Genomic DNA, 16324 nt, shown 5'->3' on the forward strand with positions numbered 1-16324 from the left:
AACTGATAAGACATGCATGTAATTTATTTCCATTTAATTTCCATGTCACTAAAGAACTAATACCTTGGTGTTGCCATGCCCATATGTAAACAGTACTTTGGCTTGGCTAAGGTAAACTAATTCCCTAGATGTGCTTTCTCTGTGTTTAGACTAGAAAATACCCTTGCTACAATTACATAAAGCCATTTCATTGTGTATGGGAGAGTGCAACAGTTTTTGGGTAGGATTTTGTTAACTGGATTAGTAATAGATTAAGATTTAACCCTCCACTTAGGACCAAGATGTGAAAATAATCAGTGAGCTCGTCTGTGCCTTGTGTATATAAGGATCCTAGACAGAAGAGAAATGCATACCTGCAACTTCATTGAAGCTTAACCTCTTGCTTTGTTCCTGAAAAGGTACATTTTAGCTACTTTTCATGGGAATGTTAAAATGTTGCTGTGAATATTTTTATGTTATGGGCTTTTTATAAAAATGTAGTTACCAATTGAGAGGACCAGCTATTGTGATTTATCAAAATATTGATTTGTTTTTATTACATATGAAGTTATACTTATGGAATTTCTCCTCTAGAAACGGACTTCCATATGCTGGCCCTTGTGGTGGTGCTCCTGGCGGGTCTGGAGCAGAGTTGGGCTGCCTCCTGTGTGGTGGACAGCTTCAATGTCAAGGAGGACTTTGACCCCAAGAGAGTGAGTAAAACAAACAGTCCTCTATAGAAGACCAAGCTGTCCTGCAAGGCCCTACATCTGCTTTTATGTGCTAGCGCCACAGTACACAGCTAGAAAAAATAGTTGCAACACTCCTGCTCCAGTATGGAGGAAATAATAATTGCCTAGGCTACCTGCAAGGCTCTTCAACCAAACAGTTTATCTGTGTGTGCTCCAGTACGCAGGGAAGTGGTACGCTCTGCAGAAGAAGGACCCTGAGGGACTGTTCCTCCAGGACAACATCTCAGCTGAGTACACGATCGGTGACGACGGCTCCATGGTCGCCGCCTCCAAGGGACGTGTCACACTTTTTGGGTAAGAGCTGCCTGGAGGTTATTTCTGGTGAAATGGTAATAGTCTTAATAGTAGTCTTAAAAGTAGTAATAGTCTTAAATTGAACATGGCTTTCCGAATCTGTGTATAAGGGTCAAACTGAAAACCTTACATCTACTACATGTTTGTAACTTAAAGCCATTTTACATGAATACTTTCCCCTATTTACAGATTCTGGGTTGTGTGCGCTGACATGGCTGCCCAGTACACTGTGCCAGACTCTGCCAACCCTGGAAAGATGTTCATGAACTACCAGGGCCTGGCCAGCTATCTGTCCAGCGGAGGTACGTCTACTAAATATACCGTTATACACAAATACACTTAGACACAGATGCAGCAATAACAACTAGTAAGCTGCGCACGATACTCACAATACTCTCCTCTTCTCTCAGGTGACAACTACTGGGTGATTGACACCGACTATGACAACTATGCCATCACATATGCCTGCCGTACCCTGAAGGACGATGGAAGCTGTGAGGATGGCTACTCCCTGATATTCTCCCGTAACCCCCGTGGCCTGCCACCAGCCATCCAGAGGAGCATTCGCGCCAAGCAGGAAGAGATCTGCATGGCCGGACAATTTGAGCCCGTGCTGCAGTCTGGTATGGGTTACATTTTTCATATTTTATTTATAAAGCCCTTACATCAACAATAGTTATGAAATGCTTTATAGTAATCCGGACTACACCATCAAAGAGGAAGGATCAGTGTTGTCTGCATTACTGTAAATGCTGAGTGCCGCCTTTACAAACATTCACTGAGAGTTACTTAACTCATCTCCTACTCAACAAATATTTATTACCAGCATAAATGTGCTTTCTACAACTAAAGCAAATGTTTATTTTTGGGATGTCCAACAAATTTAGCATCCCAGTTGACCCTCTTCTGATTTCTCTGCTCAACAGGAGCTTGCTGAATGTCTACTATGAAGGAACTTGTGCTGCCAAGGGATCCCTACAACGTGCTGGCTTGGACAGAGATATTTACTGATGACTGAAGAGGGAAATCGCATAAGATTTTTTTTCTATAAATTATATTATGCCCCTCATGTACAGTACCAGTCAAAAGTTTGGACACCTACTTTATTTTCTACATTGTAGAAGACATCAAAACTATGAAATAGCACATATGGAATCATATAGTAACCAAAAAATTTTAAACAAATCAAAATGCATTCCAAGTGAAGCTGGTTGAGAGAATGCCAAGTGTGCAAAGCTGTCGAAGGTTAAATGTAGCAACTTTGAAGAATCTAAAATCTTTTGATTTGTTTAACACTTTTTTGGTTACTACATGATTCCATATGTGTTCTTTCATAGTTTGCCTTCACTATCATTCTACAATGTAAAAATTGAGTAGGTGTCAACATTTGACTGGTACTGTATATAAAAGTAATTGTACATTTGAGCATGACGCCTGCACCAATCCAATGGAGGTAGACTCTACATCACAGAAATACCTATATGAATATTAACACCACTATGTTATTGCTCATTCACTGTTCATCAGTTTGTGTTGGCAACAATAGAGTTTAAAGAAACTTAGTTGGCTTGGTGAGTACATTGTCCAGGGGAAAAACATGAGCATTCTAATGTTATCACTGTCATGAGCATTAAACAAATATTCAAAATGGTAAAAGTTTTACTTATTGATTGTGAAATTACAAAATATTTGTATGGAAAAATTATTCCATGTAAACAAACATTTCAGACTAAGTCAATAATGCCGATTATATTTTCTGAAAGTAAACATTTTACAAAAAAAATATGCTTTTGTACAATCAGTCATGGTACCATGTAGGAAACACTAGTTAACTTCTAGTTTTCCTCTGAATATTTCTCAGTCAGTGAATATTCTCCAGTTCTTCCCCAGTAGTCCACAGCTCGTACTCTGTAGCTACCACTAACCTCCAGGTTTTCTGTAATCAAATGACACATTTTCAAATGTGAATCCACAATGCTTAATACAGGCCAACTATTGCATAAGATCACAAAAGAAAGTTTTAACTTTCTAAACCATTTTTACCTGGTGAATATACATAGGACGTGAAAATGGTATCCCGGGTGTTTACCCTCTTGAATTCTTCCTGGTCTTTGGAGAACTCCACCTCAAATGTCTTAATGCACCTACAAATAAAATAAGACATGTCAACTCACCACTAAGTAGAAGAGCCCCCCACAAAAAAGTACTTACTTGGAATTTACACAATCATCTGTCCACACAATCATAACTTGGCTTTTTGTGATGCTGATGAATCGCAATCCATTCACCTTATAGGAGATCAATAAAATACAGTTAGGGTATTGATGATTTAACAGGACAGTTTGAAAATACCATCCTAAGAAATGATAGACAAATTAATCACCAAGGTGTGGATAATACTGTCATCAAAGCCCATGTCAGCTGGTGGCACTGACCTGGTCTGGCGTGGCCTTGGGCTGGGCACACACATGTATGAGGAGGACAGAGGGCACACAGAGCTTGGCCCACATGGTCAGGATGCCTTCAGCAGGGAAGGGCAGAGGTCCATCCACCTGAGGATCCTAGGGTTAAATCAACAAACCATTCAGCTCAGCTACAATGGCTGTAGTTCATTCCATAAAAAAAACTGACCATGTTCATACATTGCTGTCACTTAAAAATAAGAGGAATTTATGATGTGATTGACTGAAATACAAGCTTAGTTATTTGAGAGAAATGTTATTTTCATTTTCTTTGTACCTCAATGTTCCTCAGCTGTCTGAACTGCTCTGCTGTGGGGTAGTCTGGGCTGCCCATGCTCTGCCACAGCTGGGATGGGTTGGTCACATTGTTGTCCAGGTAATATGTTACATACACAAGTCCTAAAGTCAAAATCACAATTCATGAAACTGCTGAAGTCACTATTTTGCTCATCTACTAACACAGTTCAAATCCAATACTTACGGAACTGATAATACATTTTAATCCAACCGCAATTTTGTTTGCAACATCAAAGAAACATTTAAAGTTGATTATATACAGTGCTTTCAGAAAGTATTCAAACTCCTTGACTTTATCCACATTTTGTTACGTTACAGCCTTATTCTAAAATGTATTCAATTGTTTTTGTGTCAATATACACACTACCCCATAATGATAACACAAAATGTTTTTAGAAATGTTTGCTCATTTATTACAATTAAACTGAGACATCACATTTACATAAGTATTCAGACCCTTTACTCCACACCTTTGGCAGCGATTACAGCATTGAGACTTCTTGGGTATGACATTACAAGCTTGGTACACTTGTATTTTGGGAGTTTCTCTGCAGATCCTCTCAATCTCTGTCAGGTTGGATGGGGAGCATTGCTGCACAGATATTTTCAGGTCTTTCCAGAGATGTTCGATCGGGTTAAAGTCCGGACTCTGGCTGGACCACAAGAACATTCAGAAACTTGTCCCGAAGCCACTCCCTGCGTTGTCTTGGCTGTGTGCTTAGGGTCGTTGTCCTGTTGGAAGGTGAACCTTAGCCCCAGTCTGAGGTCCTGAGCACTCTGGAGCAGGTTTTCATCAAGGATCTCTCTGTACTTTGTTCCGTTCGTCTTTGCCTCGATCCTGACTAGTCTCCCAGTCCCTGCCACTGAAAAAGGTCCCTACAGCATGATGCCGCCACCACCATGCTTCACCGTAGGGATGGTGCCAGGTTTCCTCCAGAAATGGCAATTGGCATTTAGGCCAAAGAGTTGAATCTTGGTTTCATCAGACCAGAGAATCATGTTTCTCATGGTCTGAGAGTCTTTAGGTGTCTTTTGGAAAACTCAAAGCAGGCTGTCATGAGCCTTTTACTGAGAAGTGGTTTCCGTCTGGCCACTCTACCATAAAGCCTGATTGGTGGAGTGCTACACAGATGCTTGTCCTTCTGGAAGGTTCTCCCATCTCCACAGAGGAGCTCTGTCAAAGTGACCATTGGATTCTTCTTCACCTCCCTGACCAAGACCTTTCTCCTCCGATTGCTCAGTTTGACCGGGCGGACAGCTCTAGGAAGAATCTTGGTGGTTTCAAACTTCTTCCGTTTAAGAATGATGGAGGCCACTGTTCTTGGGAACCTTCCATGCTGCAGACATTTTTTGGTACACCTCCCCAGATCTGTGCCGACACAATCCTATCTCGGAGCTCTGCGGAGAATTCCTTTGACATCATGGCTTTGTTTTGTGGAACCTTATATAGACAGATGTGTGCCTTTCCAAATCATGTTCAATAAATTGAATTTACCACAAGTGGACTCCAAGTTGTAAAAATGTCAAGGATGATCAATGGAAACAGGATGCACCTCAGCTCAATTTCGAGTCTCATAGAAAAGTGTCTGATTTACATAAGTATTACGGTATGTTATTTTATTTTTATACATTTGCAAAGACTTCTAAAAATCTGTTTTCGCTTTGTCATTATGGGGTATTGTGTGTAGATTTAGGATTTTTTATTCAATCCATTTTAGAATAAGGCTGTAATGTAACTGGAAAAATGGAAGAGGTCTGAATTCTTTCTGAATGTACTCTACATATGAAGTAAAACTTAGTCCTGATTCAGACATTCGTCAACACCCACCTTGCTGTCCTGTGAATCCTTTGAGAGAGACCCTAATGAGGTCGGTGGTGGTAGATGTGCTGGTGTCATCGCTGTTATAGATCAGCACAGTGGCTTGCCAGCTGTCAGAGGTCCAGGACATGAGGGGGTCATGGGTGCTGGCAAGGATCCCCACTGTGTTGTTGTCGGTCCCCGCAACCTCCACAACCTCAGACAGTACTTGAGTCTCTCCTTTTTGCAAAACAATAATAAACATAATTTCATAAAGTTAGAACATCTGGGTAGACAGATTAAGTCCCACCTAAATTTGATGGGAAAAAGCAAGAACTGTTCTATACCTTATCACTACAAGAAAAGACAACAGCTATTGAAAATAACTACTTATTTATTATTATTTGTTTATGTGTAACTATTGTTTTTGTCACAATGCTTTGCTCTATCTTGGCCAGGTCGCAGTTGTAAATGAAAACTTATTCTCAACTGGCCTACCTGGTTAAATAAAGGTGACGTAAATAAATAGAGCGAGCAGCCCCATGACGGTCACTACAGGAGAGAGCCTCACCTAGCAGAGCAAGCAGCCCCATGACGGTCAGTATAGGCTTCCTGAGCAGCTGGACATGGGGGGGCTGGGTGTTGTTGATCTGGAAACGGGCCGTCAGGGTGCGCTGGGTGAACGGATGAGGGTGGTAGCTGAGAAATGCATTGTCATTGCTTAGCAGGGTGTAGTTGATGGTGTTGTTCTGGTCAGACAACAGCATGTCCTGGTGTTGGGAGATCACCTGGTGGACAGCAGGGTTCGGGTCAATTCCATTTCAATACAGTCAATTCAATAAGCACAGTATACTGAAATTCCAATTCCAATGTTCCTCAATGCATTTCAATGAGGAAAGTTTGGAATTTAAATGGAATTGACCCCAAACCTGATGGACATAGGAGATAACAATCAGGACAGATAACAGACAAGTCAGTTAACTGTTTCATACCTTGACCACCATGGCTGCATATGTCACATCAGCCCTCCACGCCAGAGGTTTGGACCAGCCCACTAATGGATCAGCCTCATCATTGTAAACTGGCAGAGTTTGGAAGAGAGGGAAATGCTCCTGGATCTCTCTCACTGTCTGGATCTCCTGTTCCATGATGGGTAACGAATAGCCTCCACCCTGAAAGAAAGCAAAACCTAAACTTGAACTGAGTCTCACAAGCCCAAGCCAGTTTTCATCCTGAAACTGTGAGTGCTTCAATTGTCAGGATTAGGCACTGTTCTCTTGTTAGGAGACTAGACTCAGACAGAATAATTGTTAAAACATAGTAATGAAGGTGTGCAGTTTACACACACCACGGTCCCAGGCCCACCTTTTTGTGCAGGGCGATGTAGTCCAGCCGCACCCCTGTCTCCCCAGTGAAGAAATTGGTGCCATTGTAGCAGTGCTGCAGCATAGCCCAGCAGTAGGGGGAGTGTGGTGGGGTGTGGCAGGAGTCTCCTGGACCGCCCAAGCGCAGGGCCCTACTGGCAGCCCGCAGGCCCTCAGAACAGGCATCATAGTAGTTCAGGAACCCTGGAGGTGGAAGCAGACCAATAGCCTCTAGTAGGTGCTGAGATACAGACCACATACAAATTATTATTCATCAAATGAGATTATATTATGCTTTCTTTCAATTCCTTACAGAAAGTATGATGGTACAGGACTGATGCCACCTGTCGGAATATTTTTACATTTTTATACCTTGGATAGACACAGTGACGTTGTCAAAGTCATGATTGTTCGGTTCATTCCATGTTTCAAAGTTCCACAGAGATACACTTCCCAAGCCATACTTCTCTGTAATTCAGGAGGAATAGTGTTAGTGAGTATACCATTTATATGATCCATAAGATTACATGGGTTACTGTGTGTTCACCTATCACTGAACAGTATACTCACCAATATACCTCTTTGCAATGAGATGCACCAGGTTTCTCCACTCCACCACCTGCATTTTGTCTTCAAAGTTGGTGAAGTAGTTGTTCACACTGCCCATCAATTCAAAACCTGGAACAAACAAGTAGAAAAAAAACCTCAATATGAACCATAGTCAAAAAGAAAAATACTACTGAGAAAGCATATACTGAACAAAAATAAATGCAACATGTAAAGTTCTGGTTCCATGAGCTGAAATAAGATCCCAGACATTTTCCATACACACAAAAAGTTTATTTTTCTCAACTGTTGTGCACAATTTTTTTTTTACATCCCTGTTAGTGAGCATTTCTCTTTTGCCAAGATAATCCATCCCCCTGAATGGTATGGCATATCAAGAAACTGATTAAACAGCATGGTCATTACACAGGTGCATCTTGTGCTGGGGACAATAAAAGGCCACTCTAAAATGTGCAGTTTTGTCACAAAGTACAATGCCACAGATGTCTCAAGTTGAGGGAGCATGCAATTGGTATGTCCACCAGATCTGCTGCAAGATAATTTAATGTTAATTTCTCTACCATATGCCGCCTCTAACGTCATTTTAGAGAATTTGGCAGTACGTCCAACCGGCCTCACAACTCCAGACCACTTGTAACCACGCCAGCCTAGGACCTCCACATCCAGCTTCTTCACTTGCGGGATCATCTGAGACCATCACCCGGGCAACTGAAGAATTTCTGCACAAGCTGTCAGGGAAGCTCATCTGCGTGCTCTTCATCCTTACCAGAGTGTTGACATGACTGCAAATCGGCGTCGTATCCAACTTCAGTGGGCAAATGCTCACCTTTGATGGCCGCTGGCACACTGGAGAAGTGTGCTCTTCACAGATGAATCCCGGTATCAACTGTACCGGGCAGATGGTAGACAACGTGTATTGTGTCGTGTGGACGGGCAGTTTGCTGATGTCAATGTTGTGAACAGAGTGCCCCTTGGTGGTGGGGTTATGGTATGGGCTGGCATAAGCTACGGACAACAAGCACAATTGCATTTTATCGATGGCAATTTGAATGGAAAGAGATACCGTGACGAGATCCTGAGGCCCATTGTCGTGCCATTCATCTGTTGCCATCATCTCATGTTTCAGCATGATAATGCATAACCCAATGTCACAAGGATCTGTACACAATTCCTGGAATATGAAAATGTCCCAGTTCTTCCGTGGCCTGCACATCACAAGACATGTAAGCCATTGAGCATGTTTGGGATACTCTCTCACACATATACACACACACATATATATACATACATACATATATAGTGCCTTGCGAAAGTATTCGGCCCCCTTGAACTTTGCGACCTTTTGCCACATTTCAGGCTTCAAACATAAAGATATAAAACTGTTTTTTGTGAAGAATCAACAACAAGTGGGACACAATCATGAAGTGGAACGACATTTATTGGATATTTCAAACTTTTTTAACAAATCAAAAACTGAAAAATTGGGCGTGCAAAATTATTCAGCCCCTTTACTTTCAGTGCAGCAAACTCTCTCCAGAAGTTCAGTGAGGATCTCTGAATGATCCAATGTTGACCTAAATGACTAATGATGATAAATACAATCCACCTGTGTGTAATCAAGTCTCCGTATAAATGCACCTGCACTGTGATAGTCTCAGAGGTCCGTCAAAAGCGCAGAGAGCATCATGAAGAACAAGGAACACACCAGGCAGGTCCGAGATACTGTTGTGAAGAAGTTTAAAGCCGGATTTGGATACAAAAAGATTTCCCAAGCTTTAAACATCCCAAGGAGCACTGTGCAAGCGATAATATTGAAATGGAAGGAGTATCAGACCACTGCAAATCTACCAAGACCTGGCCGTCCCTCTAAACTTTCAGCTCATACAAGGAGAAGACTGATTAGAGATGCAGCCAAGAGGCCCATGATCACTCTGGATGAACTGCAGAGATCTACAGCTGAGGTGGGAGACTCTGTCCATAGGACAACAATCAGTCAGTCGTATATTGCACAAATCTGGCCTTTATGGAAGAGTGGCAAGAAGAAAGCCATTTCTTAAAGATATCCATAAAAAGTGTTGTTTAAAGTTTGCCACAAGCCACCTGGGAGACACACCAAACATGTGGAAGAAGGTGCTCTGGTCAGATGAAACGAAAATTGAACTTTTTGGCAACAATGCAAAACGTTATGTTTGGCGTAAAAGCAACACAGCTGAACACACCATCCCCACTGTCAAACATGGTGGTGGCAGCATCATGGTTTGGGCCTGCTTTTCTTCAGCAGGGACAGGGAAGATGGTTAAAATTGATGGGAAGATGGATGGAGCCAAATACAGGACCATTCTGGAAGAAAACCTGATGGAGTCTGCAAAAGACCTGAGACTGGGACGGAGATTTGTCTTCCAACAAGACAATGATCCAAAACATAAAGCAAAATCTACAATGGAATGGCCAAGTCAAAGTCCAGACCTGAATCCAATCGAGAATCTGTGGAAAGAACTGAAAACTGCTGTTCACAAATGCTCTCCATCCAACCTCACTGAGCTCGAGCTGTTTTGCAAGGAGGAATGGGAAAAAATTTCAGTCTCTCGATGTGCAAAACTGATAGAGACATACCCCAAGCGACTTACAGCTGTAATCGCAGCAAAAGGTGACGCTACAAAGTATTAACTTAAGGGGGCTGAATAATTTTGCACACCCAATTTCTCAGTTTTTGATTTGTAAAAAAAGTTTGAAATATCCAATAAATGTCGTTCCACTTCATGATTGTGTCCCACAGTTTTATATCTTTATGTTTGAAGCCTGAAATGTGGCAAAAGGTCGCAAAGTTCAAGGGGCCGAATACTTTCGCAAGGCACTGTGTGTATATATATATATATATATATATATACACACTTCTCAAAAAAATAAAGGGAACACTAAAATAACACATCCTAGATCTGAATGAATGAAATATTCTTATTAAATACTTTTTTCTTTACATAGTTGAATGTGCTGACAACAAAATCACACAAAAATGATCAATGGAAATCAAATCTATCAACCCATGGAGGTCTGGATTTGGAGTCACACTCAAAAGATCCAGTACAGGCTGATCCAACTTTGATGTAATGTCCTTAAAACAAGTCAAAATGAGGCTCAGTAGTGTGTGTGTGGCCTCCACTTGCCTGTATGACCTCCCTACAACGCCTGGGCATGCTCCTGATGAGGTGGCGGATGGTCTCCTGAGGGATCTCCTCCCAGACCTGGACTAAAGCATCCGCCGAACTCCTGGACAGTCTGTGGTGCAACGTGGCGTTGGTGGATGGAGCGAGACATGATGTCCCAGATGTGCTCAATTGGATTCAGGTCTGGGGAACGGGCGGGCCAGTCCATAGCATCAATGCCTTCCTCTTGCAGGAACTGCTGACACACTCCAGCCACATGAGGTCTAGCATGGTCTTGCATTAAGAGGAACCCAGGGCCAACCGCACCAGCATATGGTCTCACAAGGGGTCTGAGAATCTCATATCGGTACCTAATGGCAGTCAGGCTACCTCTGGCGAGCACATGGAGGGCTGTGCGGCCCCCCAAAGAAATGCCACCCCACACTATGACTGACCCAACGCCAAACCGGTCATGCTGGAGGATGTTGCAGGCAGCAGAACGTTCTCCACAGCGTCTCCAGACTCTGTCACGTCTGTCACGTGCTCAGTGTGAACCTGCTTTCATCTGTGAAGAGCACAGGGCGCCAGTGGCGAATTTGCCAATCTTGGTGTTCTCTGGCAAATGCCAAACGTCCTGCACGGTGTTGGGCTGTAAGCACAACCCCCACCTGTGGACGTCGGGCCCTCATACCACCCTCATGGAGTCTGTGTCTGACCGCTTGAGCAGACACATGCACATTTGTGGCCTGCTGGAGGTCATTTTGCAGGGCTCTGGCAGTGCTCCACCTGCTCCTCCTCGCACAAAGGCGGAGGTAGCGGTCCTGCTGCTGGGTTGTTGCCCTCCTACGGCCTCCTCCACATCTCCTGATGTACTGGCCTGTCTCCTGGTAGCGCCTCCATGCTCTGGACACTACGCTGACAGACACAGCAAACCTTCTTGCCACAGCTCGCATTGATGAGCCATCCTGGATGAGCTGCACTACCTGAGCCACTTGTGTGGGTTGTAGACTCCGTCTCATGCTACCACTAGAGTGAAAGCACCACCAGCATTCAAAAGTGACCAAAACATCAGCCAGGAAGCATAGGAACTGAGAAGTGGTCTGTGGTCACCACATGCAGAACCACTCCTTTATTGGGGGTGTCTTGCTAATTGCCTATAATTTCCACCTGTTGTCTATTCCATTTGCACAACAGCATGTGAAATTTATTGTCAATCAGTGTTGCTTCCTAAGTGGACAGTTTGATTTCACAGAAGTGTGATTGACTTGGAGTTACATTGTGTTGTTTAAGTGTTCCCTTTATTTTTTTGAGCAGTGTATATATATATATATATAACATACATACATACACACACACACATATGTATACACACACACATATATATACATACACACACACATTCATACACACACATACATATGCGTATGTACGTTTTTAGTAGCGTACAAGCAGGTCAGCCACCAGGGGGAGACTCGTTGAAGCCTGGTGACAGACGGAGTATACATCATGAGGCGATGGCTCCATCTGCTGGACGTGCCAGGTCTCGACGGGCTCTCCACCCAGGACTAATTGGGGCTGATTGGGGAGTTCTTGAGTAATCAAGGGCTGATTGCTAACCAGCTGTACAAGCCCCATAAAGCTGCCAGAAGGGCAGCACACAGGGGAGGACTGGAAGAAGTAAGGTGACTTCTGTGTAGTTGAAGACGGTATCCCGGAGAGGGTTTCATAGGGGAGAATTATCCTTTTCTTTTGATTTATTATTTAATAAACACCCTTGAAACCGAGCTAATCATACTCTGTCCGTGTCTGATCTGTGTAAACGTCTTGACCCAACCTCCTGGTCTGCCACAAGATATATATATATATATATATACACAGTTGAAGTCAGAAGTTTACATACACTTAGGTTGGAGTCATTAAAACTCGTTTTTCAACCACTCCACAAATTTCTTGTTAAACTATAGCTTTGGCAAGTTAGTTAGGACATCTACTTTGCATAACGCAAGTCATTTTTCCAACAGTTGTTTACAGACAGATTATTTCACTTATAATTCACTGGATCACAATTTCAGTGGGTCAGAAGTTTACATACACTAAGTTGACTGTTCCTTTAAACAGCTTGGAAAATTACAGAAAACGATGTCATGGCTTTAGAAGCTTCTGATAGGCTAATTGACATTATTTGAGTCAATTGGAGGTGTACCTGTGGATGTATTTCAAGGCCTACCTTCAAACTCAGTGCCTCTTTGCTTGACATCATGGGAAAATAAAAATAAATCAGCCAAGACCTCAGAAAACAAGATCTAGACCTCCACAAGTCTGGTTCATCATTGGGAGCAATTTCCAAATGCCTGAAGGTACCACGTTCATCTGTACAAACAATAGTAGGCAAGTATAAACACCATAGGACCATGCAGCTGTCATACCGCTCAGGAAGGAGACACGTTCTGTCTCCTAGAGATGAACGTACTTTGGTGCAAAAAGTACAAATCAATCCCAGAACAACAGCAAAGGACCTTGTGAAGATGCTGGAGGAAACAGGTACAAATGTATCTATATCCACAGTAAAACGAGTCCTATATCGACATAACCTGAAAGGCCGCTCAGCAAGGAAGAGCCACTGCTCCAAAACTGCAATAAAAAAGACAGACTACGGTTTGCAACTGCACATGGGGACAAAGATTGTACTTTTTGGAGAAATGTCCTCTGGTCTAATGAAACAAAAATAGAACTGTTTGGCCATAATGACCATCGTTATGTTTGGAGGAAAAAGGGGGAGGCTTGCAAGCCGAAGAACACCATCCCAACTGTGAAGCACGGGGGTGGCAGCATCATGCTGTGGGGGTCCTTTGCTGCAGGAGGGACTGGTGCACTTCACAAAATAGATGGCATCATGAGGACAGAAAATCATGTGGATATATTGAAGCAACATCTCAAGACATCAGTCAGGAAGTTAAAGCTTGGTCGTAAATGGGTCTTCCAAATGGACAATGACCCCAAGCATACTTCCAAAGTTGTGACAAAATGGCTTAAGGACAACAAAGTCAAGGTATTGGAGTGGCCATCACAAATCCCATAGAAAACCTGTGGGCAGAACTGAAAAAGCGTATGCGAGCAAGGAGGCCTGCCAACCTGACTCAGTTACACCAGCTCTGTCAGGAGGAATGGGACAAAATTCACCCAACTAATTGTGGGAAGCTTGTGGAAGGCTACCTGACACGTTTGACCCAAGTTAAACAATTCAAAGGCAATGCTACCAAATACTAATAGAGTGTATGTAAACTTCTGACCCACTGGGAATGTGATGAAAGAAATAAAAGCTTAAATAAATCACTCTACTATTATTCTGACATTTCACAATCTTAAAATAGTGGTTATCCTAACTGACCTAAGACAGATCATTTTTACCTGGATTAAATGTCAGGAATTGTGAAACACGGAGTTAAATGTAGTTGGCTAAGGTGTATGCAAACTTCTGACTTCAACTATAATATATATATATATATATATAAAAGTCACCAGATCAGGTGGGTGAAAGTACTGTACCTGGGAGTAGTCCATTTATCCACAAGAGGTCAATCAGCTGGTCCAGTTGGCTAAAGTTGTACTGGAGTTCTCCTTTGTCAATGCTACAAAACAATACTTTGAATTAGATTAACGCGACATATCACAATGGGATATACAACATACAAAGGTCACTTAACATGTACATATTTGATTTACTAACCCACCTCAAGGCCCTAAAGCAGGCAACCCCATACTCACTGTGCTGTGATCAGCTCCAGCATCCAGTGGATCCGAACCTGCTGAATCCCCCCATGGGGGACTGAGCCCACGTAGGCCAGGTTCAGCTCCTGGTCCCTGCTCAGGTCATACTGGTTGGACTGGGTGTGTGGAAGAGGGGGGCTGGAGAGGGAAAGAAAGCATGTGTTTACAATTAACTGAGTAGTCGGGCAAATTGAGCCACCCATAGGGAATTCCTGTGTTTACCAAAGTCAATCAGATTTAAAAAACAGAAATACACCTTATGGAACAGCGGCCACTGTGAAGAGACACACATACACACGATAAAAACGCACTCTACACACAGATTTGGTATTGTAGATATGCGATAGTAGAGTAGTGGCCTGAGGGAACACAGTTAATGTGTTGTGAAAAGTGTTATAGTAATATTTTAAATTTTTTAAAGTTTTTAGGACCCCCAGAAAGAGTAGCTGCTAATGGGGGTCCTCAATAAATACGAATACAAAATAGCCTATGACAAATAGTTTTTTTGCATGTGGTCCTGCCCTTATTTTAATAATAAGGTAGTTTAAAAAAAAAATATTGTTTTAACACTGTTGCAAAGTGGTCATTGACTAACAGAAAGTAGCCATGGAAGGTAGCATAGCCACAAAATATGACTCTAAAATAAATCAAAAAGGTGCATTATCCTACCAGAAACCAGTGCTCCTCCAGAAATGTTTCAGATGTCCTGATGGCTTTCCGACATCCACTGTGATCTCATATGAAGAGCCTACAGCATTGGGTATTGTCATCAACAATGCAAAGACAAACAAGTTTACAGGATGCATCAAACTGAACATGTTAGCAAGACAGCTAACTCAAGCTACTAACAAAAACGTAGATAAACATAGTCGCACAAGTAATGGCTGCAAATGTTATGACATGACTAGGAGCTAGGCATCATCCTTGAAATAAAGGAGCATTTTAAATGATACATCTCAGTACTTCAACGATAGCTAGGCTAAGTACAGTAGTTTGTTGTCATACGTCAACGTAACAGTTCCGCTCGCTCAGCTGATTGTGCCGACGTAAAACTCCAGCGACTTTTACTCTTGCCTACTACATTTCTTCGTAGCATAAAAAAATCTAACTCATGAAACAGTTTCCCAGCTTCATCTGGCACAAATTCTGGACGCTAAAGAGGTTGACATAAATCTTAATTTAGAGGATGGTGACATAAAACAGTTGGGTAGTACCTGTTACACCAAGATACCAATGTGGGGAATGGTTTTTGCATGTTGTAAATTCCATCTTCATTAGACAAACTTATTTGTGGAGTTATAAATCTAAAGTTAATTAGAAATATAACAAGTCAACACAAGAACTCTGATAACACCCGTGTAGATGTGGAACAGTTTTAGTCTGAAATTTACATACACCTTAGCCAAATACATTTACACTCAGTTTCACAATTCCTGACATTTAATCCTAGTTAAAATTCCCTGTTTTTAGGTCAGTTAGGATCACCACTTTATTTTAAGAATGTGAAATGTCAGAATAATAGAGAGAATGCTTTATTTCAGCTTTTATTATTCCATCACATTCCCGGTGAGTCAGAAGTTTACATACACTCAATTAGTATTTGGTAGCATTGCCTTTAAATTGTTTAACTTGGGTCAAACGTGTCAGGTAGCCTTCCACAAGCTTCCCACACTAAATTAGGTGAATTTTGGCCCATTCCTCCTGACAGAGCTGGTGTAACTGAGTCAGGTTGGCAAGGCCTCCTTGCTCGCACACGCCTTTTCAGTTCTGGCCACACATTTTCTATAGGATTGAGGTCAGGGCTTTGTGATGGCCACTCCAATACCTTGACTTGTTGTTGTTGTCCTTAAGCCAATTTGCCAGAACTTTGGAAGTATGCTTGGGGTCATTGTCCATTTGG

The 16324-nt window shown here is 42.3% G+C and overlaps 2 protein-coding genes across 2 annotated transcripts; one reads left to right on the plus strand and one right to left on the minus strand.

Moving 5' to 3' along the window:
- The first annotated feature begins 281 nt into the window (after positions 1–281).
- LOC139389421 (purpurin-like) lies at positions 282–2681 on the plus strand. The gene is made up of 6 exons (XM_071136164.1): positions 282–398; positions 574–692; positions 889–1025; positions 1215–1327; positions 1436–1648; positions 1952–2681. The coding sequence occupies exons 2-6, from the start codon at positions 588–590 to the stop codon at positions 1960–1962; spliced, it is 579 nt and encodes a 192-aa protein (XP_070992265.1). The 5' UTR covers positions 282–398; positions 574–587; the 3' UTR covers positions 1963–2681.
- On the minus strand, positions 2380–15466 carry LOC139389420 (alpha-L-iduronidase). The gene is made up of 14 exons (XM_071136163.1): positions 15094–15466; positions 14422–14562; positions 14203–14285; positions 7517–7624; positions 7319–7414; positions 6948–7150; positions 6575–6754; positions 6154–6370; positions 5613–5822; positions 3765–3886; positions 3461–3586; positions 3237–3313; positions 3069–3169; positions 2380–2961 (listed from the first exon to the last, which is right to left on the minus strand). The coding sequence occupies exons 1-14, from the start codon at positions 15240–15242 to the stop codon at positions 2861–2863; spliced, it is 1914 nt and encodes a 637-aa protein (XP_070992264.1). The 5' UTR covers positions 15243–15466; the 3' UTR covers positions 2380–2860.
- Between the last annotated feature and the right edge of the window lie 858 nt (positions 15467–16324).

The sequence above is a fragment of the Oncorhynchus clarkii genome, chromosome 30 (genome assembly GCF_045791955.1).
Source record: "Oncorhynchus clarkii lewisi isolate Uvic-CL-2024 chromosome 30, UVic_Ocla_1.0, whole genome shotgun sequence".
NCBI classification, from domain to species: Eukaryota; Metazoa; Chordata; class Actinopteri; order Salmoniformes; family Salmonidae; genus Oncorhynchus; species Oncorhynchus clarkii.